Source organism: Euphorbia lathyris, chromosome 5 (genome assembly GCF_963576675.1).
Source record: "Euphorbia lathyris chromosome 5, ddEupLath1.1, whole genome shotgun sequence".
NCBI lineage: Eukaryota > Viridiplantae > Streptophyta > Magnoliopsida > Malpighiales > Euphorbiaceae > Euphorbia > Euphorbia lathyris.
In genome coordinates this window covers 80,201,759-80,221,422 of record NC_088914.1, presented here as the reverse complement: position 1 = coordinate 80,221,422, position 19,664 = coordinate 80,201,759, and the positions used below count along the sequence as shown (strand labels likewise).

Sequence of the window (19,664 nt, the reverse complement as noted above, 5' to 3'; positions counted from 1 at the left end):
GTATATCTCAAAACCATGTAGTTTTGTGTTAAACAAATTTCAAATAAAGATAATTAATGAGCTGTTTACGAACGCGTGAATAGACTCGTTAACAAGCTCGTGAACAACTCGTAACAGCTAATCTGGAGTTTGAGTTCGTTAATTTTCTGACGAGCCGAGCTTCAACATAAGAAATCTCACCTCGGTTCGGCTTAAACATCCCTATCTCTAATCCTTATACCACGTACTACATTATGGCAGACACAATGTCAGTACGAGACCCATTCAATGAACTATCTACCTCCTAGAATCCTATATTAAATTCTACAACCACTGATCATATGATATCTATCAAGCAATTTCACATCATATTATATTATAATTTTTTGAAAAAATAAAAGGGCTATCAAAAGAAGTTTTTAAGGCTTATCAACCGATTGATACGGTAGAGTTTAATAGGGGAGCTAATCAACTCTCATCAGCCACCATTGTGATGTCCTTAACATTGAAAAATAGATTTTACACTAGATTCAAAATTAATTTACGTACACGATTTGATTTTTTAGTTAGACTAATTTAGAAATAATACATATCTGATATCTCCATTGGAATTTATGAATTAAAAAGAAAACTACAAATTAAAAAAAACATAGGTCAATTTTAATATGGAGTCAATGAATTGATTTGATTCATAAAATTTTATTTTGGCAGTTATCAAATTCAAAACCAATTAATAATTGTTTAAAAAAAAATCAAATTAATAATTGATATAGTATTTTCACTTTTAAATGGATATCATGCATTTGAATTTAACAATGAGCATGAGTATTTCGTAGTAAAATCACGAAAAAAGTATGTAAACTTATAGCTGAAGGTATTTAGTTAGCCCATGTGATCTGTATGTAGTTCAGTGGATTCTAGAAACTCAAGAAAGAAAAAAGCAATACAATGTGCTATAGCATTTCAAGGATAAACACTAGATGTTCAAACATTCCAACGTGGGCATATTATAATATCATGTTCCTCAATTTTTTTTTTATCATATTGAGTAATACAAAAAAAAAAAAAAAGATAAATACTTGTATTTTATAAATGGATATTAGTGTTAAAAAATAAATATATATACTAGCATAAATATATTGCTCCAAGAGCATTCTGTAGATGTTGCTATTGTATTGATTATATATAAAAACCATTTTATTAAGCAATTTTGCCCAAAATGATGACTTCATAGTCGTTTATTTTTTTAGGGAAGGTTGATGTTATCGGTTTAATTCATTTGAAAATGACATTAAAGTTAGCAAAATAGCAACAAATAACTAAAAAACAATGGATCTTCAGCAGCAGGTTTAAGCATAAACCAGGGGCGTTAAACTTATAGCTTTTTTTTTTCTTTATTCTTTTCTCCTGAAAATATACATTAGGTACAAGGGTTTATTTGCAAATGACCTCATTCAAACAATTCTCTTGGCAGTTTCGATGAAAACAAAATATATAAATACTGTATTAAAAATAAGGCTTAAACAACAAGATAGTAAGATACCCATATCCTGTTGACCCCAACCCCTAGATTTTAGATTTTAGAGATATCTCGTTAGCTTTTTTGACATTACTTAAGGTGGCAATATTAACCTCCTGACAAAACAAAGCGAAAATTTAGACAAATTGAAACAACTATCACTTTAAGCAAGTTCAGAAGGTCAATAATTCACTTTAAGAAAGTTATAAGCTAATACATCAATTTAAGCAAGTTTAACGGGATATGTCACTTTAAACAAGTGTGGGACTAGATTATTTAGCCAACTACAGGGAGGCAATGATGTATTAAGATCATGCAAAGTAATAACTAATCTATTTGGTTATGGAGTTTAACATGACATGTTAAACACAAACCAATACATTTATTAGCACAAATGAATAATCATGACGAATCCATATAGATAAATTCCTGGATAGACAGATGGAAAATGAAAAGATGCCTTTAAGATGAAAAGAGTAGCAATGTACTACAAGCCTTTTCACTATTATTCACTCATTTTTGTCCAGAAAACTTAACAAATAACCACTCACAATTCGTCGTGCCACAGGATTGGGAATACCGCGGCATAACCGTCCATCAATATATGCTAAAATTCCTGAAAAAACAAACTTACCAATGCCCCATTTCCATATGAATGTCACCTTCTTCTCCTGCTCTCCTCTTACTATTGCTTTCTCCTCACCACTTTCTGACTCTTTTCTCCACTTGATATTAGCAGTGAACTTACCTGTTTGCTTTCTCAATATGCGGATTGCAAAACTCACGAACAGGTGCTCACACAATGTTATCACTGTCGGCAAAATTTTCCATTCCTGCCATACAGATTCCATCAGTTACTTCTTCTTCTTAATAGGTTTAAGAATTGAAAGGTCAAATAGTATTAGAGGTAAACAAACACTTCACAACAAGCCATAACCCCTTTCCGAGGCTTATCTTAAAGCACTATTTAACCCCTGAACTGTAAAAAATGTTGGCTTTTACTTCCTGATTATTTTGTGACATCGACCCCTAAGCTATAAAAAATGTTTGTGTTTTCCCCAACCTATTATTTTGAGACATTTACATATAGCAATCAATCACATTTGGTCCAATTTAGACAGAAATTAGCGTGTATATAAAGAGACCCGTCAAATGTTTGCGTTTGATGATTGTTAATTGCAACACAACTGTTATAATATTTCACTTCCAAAAACCACTTGTTTCTCAGTTTCTACAACCTTGGAGAACATCAGTTCTCCACCTGATCGGAAATCATCTTAACGCGCTAATTTTCGTCTAAATTGGACCAAATGTGATTGATTGCTATACACGTTAAGGGGTCATTGTCACAAAATAATAGTTTAGGGGAAAAGTAAACATTTTTTATAGGTTAGGGGCCAAATAATACTTTAAGCCTCTCTTGTACTAGGAGCTTAGAATTATCATGATCAACACAGCTTCACCAGAATATCTTTCAAAAATTTCTTGACAAAACATTGAAGAGAAAGTGAATATGAAAGAAACTAATTGTCCTTGGTTTTTTATGCATGATTCTCTGAATTAAGGATGCTGCTCAATAACCATTTGCAGCGCATTAGAAATTTGGCTTAATATGACTACATAATAATCGTGAATATGCCTAGGTTGAGCTAATATCATCAATTGGAAGAGAAAAATAAAAGATGTTATAACTCAAAAAATCTTGAAGATATCAAATTGTTTAAAATATAAATGAGGAAAATAACGATTAGAAAAATCTGGGGCTACTTACATTGTCTCCTCGAAGATGGCGCAGAGAACGAGAAGATGATGAAGGATCTCCTTTTAATAGTGCCACGCTTATCAGGAACCCTTTCACATGATCCATTATCTCGTCTATAAGGGTACTATTGGGTGGTAGGTTTTTTAGTACCACCTAATTACACAACAAATGTTATTAAGAATTGATGGTGGAAAGATGATGATAACAAAAACTACCAAAACAGATTGTCACTCGTATATAGAGTATGCATATATTGAAAACTATCCAAGCCTGGAAACCTCCAATTACGAAATATTTCATAAAAGTATTCATCAAGGCTAATAAGAAAGCATTTCTAGCAATTGAGTGAAGCCGAGAGAAATCCATGGGATACCATGTAGATTAAGAGACTACATTGATATATTTTACTTAGGAGCAATACAACATAAATATATATATATATACACACACACACACAAGTAGCTCCTGATATTACTCCTACAATCAAGGAGACATATTGACCCTACCAGCAGCCTAAGCACCCCTTCAACAGCCTTAGGCATGCTATTCATTAATTACATTGACTTCTTATGCAACACATATATTGGAAGCTATTCGAGCCTGAAAAACTCCAATTACGAAATATTTCATAAAAATATTCATCAAGGCTTAAGATCTCACAATAAAAAAAGCATTTCTAGCAATGGAGTGAAGCAGATATACAAAATGACAATACAAAATTAAAAAATTTAGTAGTAGCTTGGCATGCATAAAAAATGTCAGTATTATTACCTGATCGTTTATGACTCTGACCCTCAAGTACTCCTGTCTGTACATCGTGTCCAGCATAGCTTGCAAATAGCCTTCAATATACAACTGCAATGTTCCGCATAACAACTCAGTGACTGAACAGCTAAAACTAGTTGTGAGCTCAATTAATCCCATACAAATCACAAATCATAAATGCAAATCAACCATACATATGACTCTTCCACCCCTACAGAAGAGTGCAAAGATAAGTTTATTTTTTGGCCTGACATGGGTACGGATGCCAAAGATTGAGAACAGGCTTGTCTAACATGCACATGGATACCCAATAGAGCAGAATGTACTTGCTAGTTCAAAAGAAGCTGAATATGGGATTTTCAAATCAAATGATTATTACTGTTTTGGAGCACGGCTTTCTGGGTGTAGATGGTGATTTCTATATAGAAGGGATCTTATACATTGTAAAATGAGTTCCAGTTAAAGATGCCGAGAATTTTATAATTTATGTTCCGTATCCAGTACAAAGAATTGCTTGGAAGGTAGTGAGTCGAACAGAAAGAATTCTTAAAACGCTCTTCATCAATGAAGAATGAGGGTCATTAAAAAATAAAAAGAAAATACACACACTACCATTCTAACAAATACCCAATAGAATTACCTCATCAACGCCAGGACTTCTATCAAGCTTGATCTTTCTGTCTGGGCCACCTTCCATCAGAGCAGTTCCCAGCACTGATGGCTCCATAGCCAATTTCAGTATTCCTTGGTTAATGCCACTCACCTTGATGATAACACATGGAGAGAATATGTCAGTGTTGATCATTCAAGTCAATTCAATTCGCTAATCCACTTTCAGTATCCCTCAATTTTTGTGTTATTTATCCATTTCTACTTATTTTATGTCAATATTGATGATTGGAGATAACTCTCTTTGGTACACATATTCAGAATGAGAAATGATTTGTACCATTCCATCAAAACCACTTCTTTCTGCACCCCTCAGAACGGAGTCTGATATTTCAGTTACAGCAGCAAATAGCACATTAGACCCCACCGTTTTCAGCTGCAGAGTCCCCATGAAATGCAATTAAAAACTTTATCGGATGCCATAGAACATACATTTGTAACTATGGAGAGGACTTACAGTTCTTTCCAGATCACCAAAGTACCGTTTCGTCCCTGAGAAACCTTTTTTCTGAATACATTTACTAAGGAATTTGAATGTACCTGTTCTCAATAAGGAGTAAAACAATCAAGTGAACATGAACCCACTGCAAAGCATATGCCCGAACACACATCAAAATGCACCAAATAGCAATAACATATAGCTTACCCACACACACAATGAGACAGGAGAACAACAATGAAGACCATGGGACAATACCTGGATGTATCAATATCTTTCTTTTATCTTGGAGACACTATAAGCAAGCATACTTTGAGCTATTTGTGCATCCCATGCGCATAATGGAAGCACGCAACATTACGGAGGAAAACTAGAATTAACCAGTATTGGGTTGGGCCAGTCTATATTTGCCAACATATGGTTTCTGGAAGGCGATTTTTAGCATATTACAGGAAATTCGAACGTAAAGTACATGGAATGTTGTGAGTGGATCTCAGGGTCCAAACTGTAAAGTCCACAAATGTAAGGAGAAATTCCCCTTTTTGGTTCGAAACATTATCTTGATAAATGGGACAATATTGGATGTATTGGAGACACTATAAGCAAACATAGTTTGAGCTATTTGTGCATCCATATGCACATAACCAAAGCAAAATTGTAGAGGAACAATAGGAGAACCAGTATTAGGTTAGCGCGAACTATATTTGCCAATTCTGGAGGGTAATTTTTAGCATATTCCAACAAAGTCGACTTTATAATACACAGAATATTGCAAGTGAGTGGATCTTAGGGTATCAACTTCTAGGATTGTTAAGTTGTTTTGATGATAACAATTATTGGACTACAGTGCAAAAATGAGATAAGTTTTACTCTCAGAGGTTACTTTGATAACATAGCCTATATATGAACTAAAATGTAAGTTTACCATACTAAATCTATGCAAAGTAATATTGTAGAAAGATATACTTTCTAAGGTTGAAAAGAATGAAAACATTCATTGTAGACCAAAACAAAAGAGAAGTGCAATAACAACAAGACAATCTTATGATGTTGAAGTTTCAGAAGCAATTAGTGGACTAAAGCATGTCAAATAACATATTACTTAAGTTGCCAGATGCAAAGCAATCAGTGGACTAGAATGAACAGAACCTGGGCAGATTGCTTCACTCAGAGACAACATACAAATTAGTGGACTAATTGGAGCCCAACCGCTACAACTAACAGTCTAATCAGAAGTAGCTGTGAAGTGACAACTTGATGGGATACTTAGCCTAGGTTTTCAAATTCATATAACAACCTTCTTCTTGACCTTCATTTGAACGTTCTTGCAAAATTGTACATCATATTCAAATATACTTGTATGGGAAAAGTTTCTCACTTATCTTTGAGAAAAGTAGAAAAATGAGGTTAGGTTTGTCAAACACCCTTGAAGTTTGATATAGTAAAGTTATCAATAGATCTTGTAAAAATTGAAAGAAACGGGTTTTCAAGCACCTGAGAAACAGTGAAGCTTGAAATTCAAAGAATGTAGGATAACTTAAGTTGTAAACTACCAAAAGGCTTTTTTTCCCCATAAAAGGATCAACGTAAAGAAAACTCTTAAGACATGTTGTTGAGGAGATGATGCAGGCCTAGGCTGTTAAGCTCTATAACTTCTCAGAGTCTGATATCTTTAAACTCTATCTCTTTACTTAATATCATATTGCATATTCTTCAATTACATTGTTTGGCTTCCATATGGTCAATTTCTAATTATATGATATATACATCATCATGCAATAGAGTGTTATTGAGCATTCTTACATCCTTGAGTAAAGGTTTTAAGAGAAGTTTCACAACAGTTACATTTTGCACTTTTGTGAAAGTACATAGTAGGAAAAAAAACGTTTTCGAAAAGCAGACCAATTTTTTTAAAGTCTCCACGTATCCTATTCATCCCCTCTAGAATACATTTACCTGTATAGAGCCAACAGGGTCAACTAACAGAAAAGGAAAAGAAGCTTGAATTCCATGTTTGGTTGATACATATGCCTTAATGAGAAAATACCTGTAGTTCTCATTCGCTATCATAATACGATATATATTGCAGATCTCAAAGGGAAGGCAAAGCTTAATTGATGAAACCTTTCTTACATATAAATAAAAAGTCAAATATTTACCTACTGTGAAGCCTGGAAGATTAACCAACGCACGAGAAGGATCGAAGAAAGCATCAAGGGAAGATGAAGCCAAGTCATCGAACATTGAAACAAAATCAGGTGGAAGCAAGTGACTCCCTTTTGCAATATAGATGGCCCTCATTGCATACCTGGATTATTAAGTTTCTTTTAGACATTTATACATCCCAGCATACATGGAAAAGTAAAAAACCAGGCATGATTTCATGGATGCTTACCAGGAATAATGTCGTGCACATCTAATGAACAGTTCCCGAAAGGTTATCAAAGCATGAGTAACCAGGACTCCATTAAGCTCCACAACCATATTTTTTATGGGGGGGACCTAGAGTATAATAAGAATAGGGTAAGGAAAACAAACAAACAAACAAAAAAAGAACAAAAGGAAAGTGGCAGCATTGAAGCACGTTGTTTGACATCTAAACTAAAGAAAAAGTTGAAAGTGCCTTGTTGATGTTTCTAAGGAAACCTGTACTGAGAAAGAGTACATTTCATACCTTAACTACACTATGCAACAATGACCTTAGAGTATCCTGTGCTGAGTCATAACTTGAATATGAATCCGCAGGAATAAAGTTAGCAACAATCTGCAACATATTATAGACAAGGTAAGTAGCATAAAGGGATTGCTGGGAGCTGTCAACGCATGCTAGAAAGGAAGAGTCAGCATCAAAACCTTTATCGGATGGACCTCAAAATGATCAAAGTAATATTGCTGACTTGCAGAGTTGCTTAGAGATGTCCGCCAAAATGAGGCAACTCTTATTAAAGTCTCCTCATCAAGGTTCAATTCAATTGGCTGTTCACCATTGAGTGAAAAAATTATAGCACAAGAAGCTGGCATTATCCAATTTGAGTAGGCCAAAGGTGCAACCTAAGGTATATAGTATACAACTTTTACCGGTTGAGTAGTGAGTACCTAATTTTTCCGCTTGGTTCAATTAAGAACCAGTGATTTTTTTGGTCCAATTAAGTACCTAAAATTTAAAAACAGTACATTAAATACTTCTCTTTTTTTTTTTGGCTTAACAGAATTGCAATATTTTTCCTTTTCCTTTAAGTCTATGCTTACATGGCACAATGAACTCTAAATTTTAAGAAAATGATCAATGACATGACAGTTTAAGATTAAATTTTGTATACAGAGCAGAGCACTATGAGCCTCACTCTCCACAACCTGTTTCTTTTTACATTTCTAATTATTAAAAGAAAAAAAAAAGAATAAGCATACTATTTCCTCTATACTGTTTCATATTAGATTCCCAAATGAATCATAATCGAGTTACTTCTTTCATCAACTCACAAGGTAAATTTCACAATAAAAAGTGAACTATAGGGTACAACAGAAAGTAAATCCCGGTGAAGATGATAAAACATTTTCAGACTGTTGGGATATCTCCCCAAGTTCCACATTTGCAAAAAGTGGGATTCTCAAGGGGGTGTTCCCTTATAAATAGGCTTTAGACCTTTGGTTGAATGTGTAGCTATCTCAAGGCTAGTTAACTAGAGAGGTTTAACTTGGGGTTTGAGTTTGTGAGTGTGAGAGGGTTTTTACATTTTTGTCCGTTCAAAAATTGTAACCGTTTTATAGTGGAGATTTAAGTGGCCTAAGAGTCCCATGGTTTTTACTTTTGTTGAAGACATTTTCCAAGCTAAAATTGTTGCGTGCCTTTTTCTCTTTTCTCTATTATTTTTTTGTGTGGCTATTGTTGTTTGTTTGGCCCCAACAAAGTGGTATAGAGTGAGGTTCGGTTTAGGGAGGATAATAGAGAAAGAGCATTAGCTGAGTTGTAGAGAAGATGACGTCTATAGTTTTCAAGTATGAGGTTCCGCTCTTTGACGGAAAAGCAATTTCACTTTGTGGCAGAGTACGATTCAAGACTATTTAGTGCAGTATGAAAGATGGAGATTGGAGTACAATCCAGTTAGCTCTTGCTCCCTGACATCCCATATTGTTAAATGAGGAAGCTATATGGCTCCTTAAATATGTGAGGCAACCCTCACCCTTTGAGGTACCTTTTAGGGTGAGTTAGGCCTTTGTTTACATGGTATCAGAGCCATGGTTCAATGTTGGGACTTCCATTGATATTAACGTCACGCACCAAATGAATTAGGCGTGAGGGGGGCCTGACATCCCATATTGTTAAATGAGGAAGCTATATGGCTCCTTAAATATGTGAGGCAATCCTCACCCTTTGAGGTACCTTTTGGGGTGAGTTAGGCCTTTGTTTACACTCCCCAAATTAAAATGATTGTGTTGAAAGAGTCATTTCCGAGAGATTTTGGAAGAAGTTGGAGAGCACTTATTTGTCGAAGTCGTTAGCTAGCGGGTTATGTCTGAAGATGGACCTGTGGATGAAGGAGGTAACATTCTTGACCATATTAATAATTTTAATCAATTGGTTTGTCAGCTATTGAGTTTAGGAGTGAAGATTGAGGATGAAAATTTGCTCTTGTTAGCGTCATTGCCTAGATCCTTCAAGTCATTGGTGCAAACGATGTTAGTGGGGAAAAGCACGTTGCAATTGAATGATGTGATGACGGCCTTGAAGGAAAATGAGAGGATGATGCAAGAAGAGGACAATAGTCCTAAAATACTAATGGCTACAAAGAATGGAGAAAGAGGGAGGAACTACAAAAAGGGTGACTGTGGTGGAAGATCCAGATCTAGATAGAAGGATATGAGTAATGTTGAGTGCTTTTATTGTGGAAACATTGGTCACATGAAATCCCGTTGCCCACAGTTAAACGAGGACTTGAATATTCTACAAGGAATGATGAAGGGTATATTCTACAAGGAATGATGAAGGGTAAGGGAAAGGTTGGTAATTCCTCTGCTAATGTGGTTGAAGATTGTGATTTATTGTTGACTACTGTAAATGATCTTGTGGTTGAAGATTGTGATTTATTGTTGACTACTGTAAATGATCTTGTTGAATTCTGCTGTTGATGTTCATATTTGTAGAGATGGATCTTGGTTTGACACTTTTACAGGTAGATGGAGATTTTGGCTACATCCGTGATGGAGCAATTCAAATATGAAGATTGAAGGCGTTGGAAGAGTTTGCCTAAAGCTCCACAATGATATCAAAACACTTGCTCATGTGAAGTTCGTACCTAGTGCTAAAGCCAACATAATTTCGTTGGGCGAATTGGCTTCTCGTGGGTATAGGTATGTTGGTACCGGCGACTTCTAAGGTGTTTAATGGTGATAGCTTGATATTGCAAGATATGAAGAAGGGGAAACATATCTATTATCTGGATGGATGTTCCATTAGCAGAACAAGGGAAAGAAAGATTGCAAGCAGAGTTCAGTTTTCTAAAGCTGTTGAGATATGTGGGGATTTGGGTTGAGGGAGGATTTGTTGGGATATCTCCGAAAAAAAGTGGGATTCTCAAGGGGATGTTCCCTTATAAATAGGCTTTAGACCTTTAGTTGAATGTGTAGCAATCTCAAGGCTAGTTAACTGGCCCTTCCACTCGGCACTGTCGACACCGTCAGATCACTAAGGCTGACTTTGGTCCCTACGCGACGGATGGGTCTTGCAGTCAAGCTCCCTTCTACCTTTGCACTCGAGGGCCAATCTCTGGACTAGAGAGGTTTAACTTGGACTTTGAGTTCGTGAGTGTGAAACGGGTTTTACATTTTTGTCCGTCAAAAATTGTAACAGTTTTATAGTGGAGATTTAAGTGGCCTAAGGGTTCCGTGGTTTTCCACTAAAATTGTTGTGTGCCTTTTTCTCTTTTCTCTATTATTTCTTTGTGTGACTATTGTTGTTTGTTTGGCCCCAACACAGACATCTTAATTGTTTCCTCACCTCAATGGCTAAGAACAGAATAATAATGGGATTTGTACTTATATACCAGCAAAACAGAAAATAATATCCAAAATACCAAACACGCAAACAACATTTCAAAAATACCAAACACGCTAAAATCATATTCAAAATACTATAAAGAAAACAAAAAAAGTTTCAAACAAATAAAATGCTGATATAAAAAAAGTTAGGAACGGTCAGATTTAATATGAATTGGACCTTTAACTACCAGCTTAAGCTTTTAGTTCAATTGGTTTAGTTGAGTTGGTTCCACGACAAAAACAACTTTCACAAAAGTTTCGAATTTCACCTGAAAAGCATTAAAAAGTTTAAAGAAGGTTTAACAATTTTTGTTTACTTACGAGTCCACAATGAGGGAACCACAAATACACCAAACAACAATCAAGAACAATCTTGATTATTAAAAAAGAAAAAATAAAGCAATACACAAAAAATAAAGTTTGAAACTGAGAAAATAAAAATGAAATGCCATTGCTGAGCTTGATAATGAAATATACATGCACCATAATTTCAAATAATTTTCATTTGGATACACACTTATCTCCATCTTTCATATTTAATTGAAATATTTCGATGTTTCTGTATAACATTTATTTAAGAAAAAATATCAATAGAAGTCCATCTATCCTTTGTTGTATATATATATATATATATATTAATAATCCGTTGCCATTTTCTGTATTTTTGAAAGTTCATCTTTATTCTGATGGGAGTTTTCTTCTTTTTTTCTTAAATATGGAAACAGCATAAAATTTCACACAATAATTAAGATATTTACCATCAATTACTGAGAACCAAAACAACACCTAGAAATCCGAAGGTTAATATCAAATATCATAAGAATAAATGTGAGTATCATGTTGAACGGATTGATCTAGAGTTAGATGTAATGCACGTACCATTAATAACAAGACGTGGTAACTGGTAAAGGTGGTGTAGAAGCTGGTGGAGGGTAAATTACACTCATGACCACTGAACTTTACTCATTTTCATGGTATAACCACTAAACTTCAATCAACGCTTCAAAATGACCGTTGACGACCTCAAAATAAGAAATTCCAAGAATAGATGATATTCTAAAGCAACTTTAATTCTTCAAAATTTTCTTTTTGAGGTCATTTAGGTGTTGTTTGGTTAGAAGAGAGAAAGTGAATTTTTAGAGGTAGCTCCAGAAATGGTGATTTTGGAAAATAAAAAATGTGGTTTCATGGTAAATGTCATTCTAAACAATTTAAGTCTTAAACATTTCCATTTTGAGGTCGTTAAATGTCATTTTGAGGCGTTAGTTAAAGTTTAGTGGCTATAATGTTAGAAAGTATAAAGTTGAGTGACTTTTACATTACGTTTTGAAGTTTAGTGGTCATACCGTGAAAATGAGTAAAGTTTAGTAGCCATAGGTGTAATATACACAGATGGTGGACGTAGAGGTGGGGATGGAGTAAAATATAAGGAAATCTGATATTTTAAAAATTTCAAAGCAGGATTTGGTATTTAAGAGGTATTTAAAAACAGAATCTGGTATTTTAGAAACAAAGTTTCTCCCTAGACTTCCCTCTTTATTGCCCCTACAGCTCACTACCTCTATTCCCAGCTAGACATAATTAATTCCCACACCTGGCATGCATTTCATTCTTGTAGAATATATTTATCTAAATCTTCCAAAACAGGTATTTAGCACGTTCTCTATATATGTTAAAAGGGATGGAGTAGAGGCAGAGAATTTATGTCGCTGACACGACTTGATTTCACGGTTTCGTATGACGGTTCATGTTAGCCGACCCCGAATCATTTCGGGACTAAGCCTTTGTTGTTGTTGTAACAAGAAACAGTGCAAATTGTTGGGTAATAGGGCCCAAAATGAGTGTCACGTAAACAAATTTTATAATCACAAAGTGACATTTAATCAATCATTTTCTTAAAATGTGGGATCTGGTATGCCATGAAACTATAGACTCAATGAAAAATTAAGAGAATTTTAACGTTGTTACAAAAAAAAAAAGAAAAAAAAAATCGTACTGCTTTTTAAAATTTGTAGATACTTAACGGATAAAACACTAAATTGGACCTAAAAATTAGTATTCAATCAACCAAAGTTGTGAACTATTAATACCTTCATTTTCACCTCTAGCCAATTTGCATATAATCAGTAACCAGAAACAGAAACTAAAGAGCTCTAAACTCTAGTAATGTTGAAAAAAATGAGAGGCTTATTGACTGATTATACCTGCAGAATAATTGATGCGTGTTCAACTTGTCTAACATTAGAGCTGGTTGAAACAAGAATGAGTACGACTTTAAGTACAGAGGCATTGGAATCATTGGTGTCTAATTGATGTCTCCGAAGCATTGCTCCAAAAGGAGCATCGATCCACTTCTCATCAACATTTAGGGACTGGATTGAATTGAATAACAGGCATTCATCAATGTGTTCCAGCCAGAAAACCAAAGGCAGAGGTATGATGAGGCTATTTTCTATTCTATGAATGCAATATGTAGAAATTATTACCTGTACACTAATCTGATTACATTTCTTCTGATCAGTAAATAAAGAATCCAGATTGATATTGCCAAGCCTTGAAACAATGAGTGGCACATAACACGGTTCCTCATTCTTATCCGAATCCTTCAGAAACAATATCATAAATTAGATGTAAAATGAAGTCATTTCATTACGATATTGCCAGCAACACTTATGTGTAGAACAATTTCACTGGGAAAAACATAGAGGTTTAATGATAAAAAGAACTAACACAATCAGGAAATGAGATTTATGATGGAATATGATAGAGAATGGCCTAGCCCATTGGTAGGAAGATTATGGAAGGGGTGAGTTGGAGGGTAGTTTGGATACTAGGCTGAGTATAAGTAGGGATTGTTTATTAGGTTTTGGGTATGAATCATTGCTAAGATTTTTGTTTAGCTGCTTTAGCAGAGGCTCTGCTTTTTTGGTAGAGAAGGGGGTTGGTTGAGTCTTGCTTGATCCATTTATCTCTTTTCTGTTTTGTATTCCCTAAATTCTACATTCCATCGGTTATTAATTAATCAGATTCTCTGTGTGTGTGTTTGTGAGTGCATTCTACTGCTACTAATCTGTTTGGGTGAGTTTTGAGTTTCGATTCTCTATTAGACTATTATTGCAGAAAGAAAACCTTTCATGAACTTCTAGACTGAAAAGAATGGGTTAAAAAATTTCATCAATGAAATCAGATGCAATACATGTAAAATCAATTGAGACTGACCAGCTTTCCATCTTCAAGTAAGTGGATACCAAAATGAGGTACTCTTAGTTGAATCTTCGCACATGAATGAAACAATCTGTCTCCCTTTTGACTGCTGGATAACTCACAAATTCGTAAAACTCGTGTCGGGCCTTCTGCATATACTTCATACCCTACCTTTACAATGTCCATGCTGTTTAATCGACCAAGATGAGTTTTCTGGTCAGTGGATTTTTCTTTAAAAGATGAGTGGGAAGCCAAGCCTCTGTGTTGTTTTAGTTTGCGGAAAGGTTTCCAAGATCGCACCTTATCCAATTTGATTTCACGTAATAAGTGCATATCTGCATAAAAATTAAGATGACTAATTGGTAAATCTGAACCTGCATATTATTGCAGTGACAGTTACTTTAGAAATGGACATTGTCAGAGTGAAATACACTTCCTTCCTTTCAACATTTAAACCTATACTAAATTGTATTTCACAAGATAAAACTTCATAGAATCTTGTAAATTGATCAAAGACATTTGCACTAATAACTCAGAATTGAAAGAAAAGAAAAATAGGATAATATAAAATTCAAATTGGAAAATTGGTCTTTGGTTCCTGTATCTTTGCATCATGTTCTTTTAACCATTTGAGTAGTAAGTCTGTGCAAATTGTTTAATCATCAATAAGTTTGGCAAAAAGTCAATTATTATCTAGACTCCTTCCCCCTTACAATATAAGCTGCAAAGTGTACATTGTGATGTTCTGAAGTATTGGTTTCATAAGCTCCTTTAAGGATTTTTCTTTTTTTTGGAACACGTAATATGAATTAAGGAAAAAAGATTGAGCAGCGAATTATGGTTATCATTCCCACAAAGAGATAGTTTAGCCACTCAAAATGAACAAAGGACAAAAAATATATAGGGAGCAGATCAATGGGCACTTGTTCAGCCCATAATTAAAAAGATAATCTGAATACTTAATTGCCTTGAGAAACTTATTCACATACCATACTGGTTTACATGGCAGCAATAAATAAATAGTAAGCAAGCTCAACAATGGTGTTGGCATACTTTGACTGTGTAGTGATCTTTCCATCCATTCCTCTTTCTCTGTCCAATGATAGGGGAAGTAATCGACGTGTAAACCTTTATTGCCAACCTAGGACTAATTCAAACTTAAAAGGTCTGAATTGGACTTTTAAATTGTAATATGAAAATATGATTAACAATTTTCCTTGTTGGGCCTGGATGGGGGGACAAAACCTGGCACACCGAACTAATAAGTGAAGCTCCAATGTTAGAAGTCAACCAAAAACTTTTATTTTCTTTTCCTTTTTCTAATTATATATATAACGAGTGAGCAATTACCACTTATAATGACCACCAGTTTATGTGGAAGAATTAAATCATCCCAGACATAATAAATACTAGAGTCAGGTCCAAGAATTTCTTGTTCTGATGAAGCCTGAAAAAAATTGAATAGAAAATGGTGAGAGACTTATTTAGAGATAACAATCCTGACTAGCAAACTGGAGCTCAAAGATAAGGAGAAACAATAGCATAACCTTTTGATAGTAAGTCAGAGATTGATCTGGCAAAAGATTTTCAATCCGATATGGTAGATTGACATTTGGTGGTTTGTAGAAGTGCATCCCAAGTGTGGATCCTTCCTCAATCACATGAACTGCAGCAAACTCTACTGCCTCGTTATCCAGTGCTTGCACTTGATTTGATTGCTTCCTGAATTTCAGGAAAAAGCATCCCAATGAAGCAATGCATACAGGTCCTGACCAACTTGATTCAGGCTCATTTAGTTGACATTGGATATAAACCAATGAAGTATCAACTTCATTTTTATGCTTTCTGATGGCATTTTCAAAAAAACTGAAGTTCTTGCTGCTGTTAATCCCTTTCCGCGGCTGCAGTACTGATTTCTGTTTGCCTTTAATATGGATAATGTCTGCCATCCCATCCTTTTTCAAAAGGTTGATGGTGAGGAAAAGCATGTGTAAGAGCAGAAGTCACACAAATTAACCAAACAATTCAAGAAAAACACACATCTAGAATTACTACCTCCAAGTAACATTGACGGATGTTGATACTTTCTTCTGACTCATTAAATACAACATGCCGTGGGGTCATAGTAACAGTCCGTGATGGGACCAGTGACATACTTGAAGATGGACCCATAGCAACCCCAAACTTTGTAAAATATTTTGTTCCAGATTCTCCCTCTATCTCTAAGCTTATCTCTGTGTGGCCTGACAAAGCATCCAAGTCTAATACAACCTCAGATGCACAGTTTTCTAGCGTTTTGAGATGAATCTTGTGTGATCTGGTAAAAGAACTTGTTACAAGTTGATAAGAGGATATAAATGCCTACAATTATTATTTCTTTTGTGTTGTGATGATGCGGGAAAATCACAAAGTTTATAGCCACATGATACATAAGATATGCATATCTTACTTTAAAAACCATGAGTTTGTCGAATTTGGCAGGCAAAGTAACCCTAACTCAGGAGGAGTGAATGAACCATACTTTCTGATCTCATCCCTGAAAAAATAATTTCTATCAAGTATATGAGGAAAAATGTAGACTAGTGCTTAAAATGTTCATTTACTCAAGACACACAAACCTGGATGGAGGCTTCTGATTAGAAGCAAAGAAAAATAAGGGAATATCAGTGTTATTTCTCAAGGAATATGGTGTGAAAATAGCAGCCTGCAAGAAACAAGTAGTTTAATCTTCCATCAAGATGGATAGGATTTCAGATATCTATTATCTATCAACTCAACTTGTAATATGTGTGCTTGCATCTAGAACACATCAAATTAATTAACAAAGATCACAAAATCGTAACAGCATAATAACCTCTAATGTGCCTCTGAATCCACGAGTCAACCTTAGCAATGCAAAATACTTCCCACCACCAAAATCAAGATCGATGTCCAAACACTGGACATCATTTTTGTTCTTAAGTAACTTCTTGATCCAGTCACCACTGTTCACTGGTTTACAGCTTGATTTAAAAGCAGTTAAACTAATAGTGAAATACATGATGGCAGGATTAGCATAAAAATCCACTGTTGATCCACATGCTATGGTTGCTTGCTTGCCAATGTTGTCACTAACATCAGTGGTATTGAGATCTGGAATAAGATAGAAGTTAAAACCTGTGCTCTTGCAAGCTATAGTAATTATTACTACAGAAGTTATTACCTGACTCAGTTAAAAGCACATGTATCTCTGAGTGCAATAAATTTGATACGCGCACAGTTGGAAGAAGAAAAATTTCCTTTTGTTCCTGTATTGCTACTGGTGACTTTCTACCATCAGAATTATCAGGCTTATCAGGATGTATGATAGGAACATCTCTACCAATGCTCTGAATAAGAAAATGCAGGCTAGTGACATGAGCATTTTCAGATCTGAGGGTACAACTAGCAGTGCTAAATGAACATTTTGAAGATCCAACAGACAATGCCTTGCGAACTTTATAGCTCATTCTATCAAAAATTCCAGAAAGATGAACAGCCTTTCCACCTTTCAGCTCGTCCGACCAATCTACTGAAAGTGCACTATTAGAATTGATCAGGCCTTCTGTAATTTCTGGTCTGAAAGAAAATAAAAAGTTACCTGCAAATCAAATATCATACACATTAGTCTTTAGAAACATTGTATCAAAACAAACAATGAATGCTGAGGTTCTAAATTACAGGCTGCAGTATTTCGGCCAAAGTCTGAAAGTCCAACTGGTGCTACCATTAGGGTTGTAAACAGGGTGAGGCAGCATCAGGGAATGGTTCCTCCGACTCCATCCCCAAATACTTCGGGGAATCCTCATCCCCGTATATGAATCAGGGAAAAATCTATCCCCATCCGCATCCCGTCAGATTCCCCTTGAGGATTTTATATTTTTCTATTATTAATTTAAATATTAATTAAAAATTAAATTAATATAAAATAAAAATCAAATAAACTATAAGCCTAAACACATTTGAAGGATGTTTTAGAGGATGTTAAGCCTAAACCTACTTTTCATTCTCCATTCCCTGTTAAACCTTGGTGTAATACTACTCATCCTTCTACCAAACCCAATCCCATACAGCCATCAAACAGTAAACTAACTGACCTAAACTTCCTCAAAACTCTGCTAATTTTAAAAAGAACCCCTGGGGCTTGCTGGAAGTGTGGCCACAAGTTCTATCCAGGGCACCACTTTCAAGAAATTGAACATGATGAATGCAGAGGATGAAGAGCAGGAGATGATAGTTGGGGAATCTGTAGACACAGGGCAGGAGGAGGCAGAGTCCTTGGAGACAGCAACCGATCACATTATCCATCAATGCCCTTGATGGTGGACTCACTAGTGGAACATTCATGCTTAAGGGGGTGCTGAAGAAGAAGCCAATCATGATTTTGATTGACAGTGGGAGCACTCATAGCTTCCTCGACCAGAAGCTTGCTAATGAGCTCAAATTACCTCTTCTCAAAGTCAAGCCAGCCTTAGTGACAGTAGCAGATGGGAGACAATTAATGGTGCACTCGAAATGCCAGGATTGTAGCTAGAGCATGCATCACACCAGGTTCACTTTTACTCCTAGAATTCTAGACCTAGGTGATTATGACTTAATTTTGGGGTCTGACTGGATGAGGCAACACTCCCCAGTCACCTTTGATTTTAAGAAAAACAGGTTGCTAGTGCATAAGGAGAAGAAGCTTATTGAGTTGAAAGGCTTGGGAGAGGAAATCTCACCCAAATTATTATCTGTTAAGTCTATGAATAGACTTCTTTCTAAAGGTTGGAAGGGGGTCACTTCAACCTTATTTCTCCTTACTGTCTCACCACTCTCCCCAGAACCCAAAATACAACCTGAACCCTCACATAAGGACCCACTACCCCCAGCTCCACCTCCATACCAATCCCTGTTCCAGCAATACAACACATTGTTTCAAGTACCAACCTCCTTACCTCCTATCAGGTCACATGACCATTCCATACCCTTAAAGGCTAATACTGAGCCATTTAATGTAAGACCCTATCGTTATTCTTATCATAAAAAAATGAGATAGACTCATTGCTGAAATGCTTAATTCTGGAAGTAGGAAGTTTAATTAATTAGGAAGTATTAGGTTTAGTTCTCTTTTTAAGAGTTATTTCCTTTATCGCTATTGTTATTTCATTCTGTTATTTCCTGTTCTGTCTATTAGCCTACTTTGAACTATTAGAGGTAGTTATGCCAGCTGTAGTACCACAGCTGTAATTCTGTAACAGCTGCTATTTAAGGGCAGACCTATGTAGGCAAAT

The 19,664-nt window shown here is 35.4% G+C and overlaps 1 protein-coding gene across 3 annotated transcripts in view; it reads right to left on the bottom strand.

Moving 5' to 3' along the window:
* Window positions 1-1,942: 1,942 nt before the first annotated feature.
* LOC136228553 (uncharacterized) overlaps window positions 1,943-19,664 on the bottom strand; it is a 43,280-nt gene continuing 25,558 nt past the window's right edge. For 2 of the 3 annotated variants that reach the window (XM_066016976.1, XM_066016977.1), the window contains 20 exons: window positions 17,576-17,992; window positions 17,228-17,505; window positions 16,992-17,077; window positions 16,823-16,909; window positions 16,429-16,690; window positions 15,921-16,328; window positions 15,724-15,820; window positions 14,389-14,708; window positions 13,656-13,772; window positions 13,374-13,541; window positions 7,987-8,109; window positions 7,808-7,897; window positions 7,529-7,635; window positions 7,293-7,441; window positions 5,152-5,234; window positions 4,975-5,070; window positions 4,666-4,788; window positions 4,032-4,115; window positions 3,270-3,413; window positions 1,943-2,331 (listed from right to left, as the gene is read on the bottom strand). In XM_066016976.1, coding sequence (XP_065873048.1) covers window positions 2,008-2,331; window positions 3,270-3,413; window positions 4,032-4,115; window positions 4,666-4,788; window positions 4,975-5,070; window positions 5,152-5,234; window positions 7,293-7,441; window positions 7,529-7,635; window positions 7,808-7,897; window positions 7,987-8,109; window positions 13,374-13,541; window positions 13,656-13,772; window positions 14,389-14,708; window positions 15,724-15,820; window positions 15,921-16,328; window positions 16,429-16,690; window positions 16,823-16,909; window positions 16,992-17,077; window positions 17,228-17,505; window positions 17,576-17,992 — 3,563 coding nt within the window. In that variant the 3' untranslated portion in view covers window positions 1,943-2,007. Of the gene's footprint in view, window positions 2,332-3,269; window positions 3,414-4,031; window positions 4,116-4,665; window positions 4,789-4,974; window positions 5,071-5,151; window positions 5,235-7,292; window positions 7,442-7,528; window positions 7,636-7,807; window positions 7,898-7,986; window positions 8,110-8,229; window positions 8,288-13,373; window positions 13,542-13,655; window positions 13,773-14,388; window positions 14,709-15,723; window positions 15,821-15,920; window positions 16,329-16,428; window positions 16,691-16,822; window positions 16,910-16,991; window positions 17,078-17,227; window positions 17,506-17,575; window positions 17,993-19,664 lie in introns of those variants that run through there. The other variant, XM_066016978.1, reaches the window with a different exon arrangement.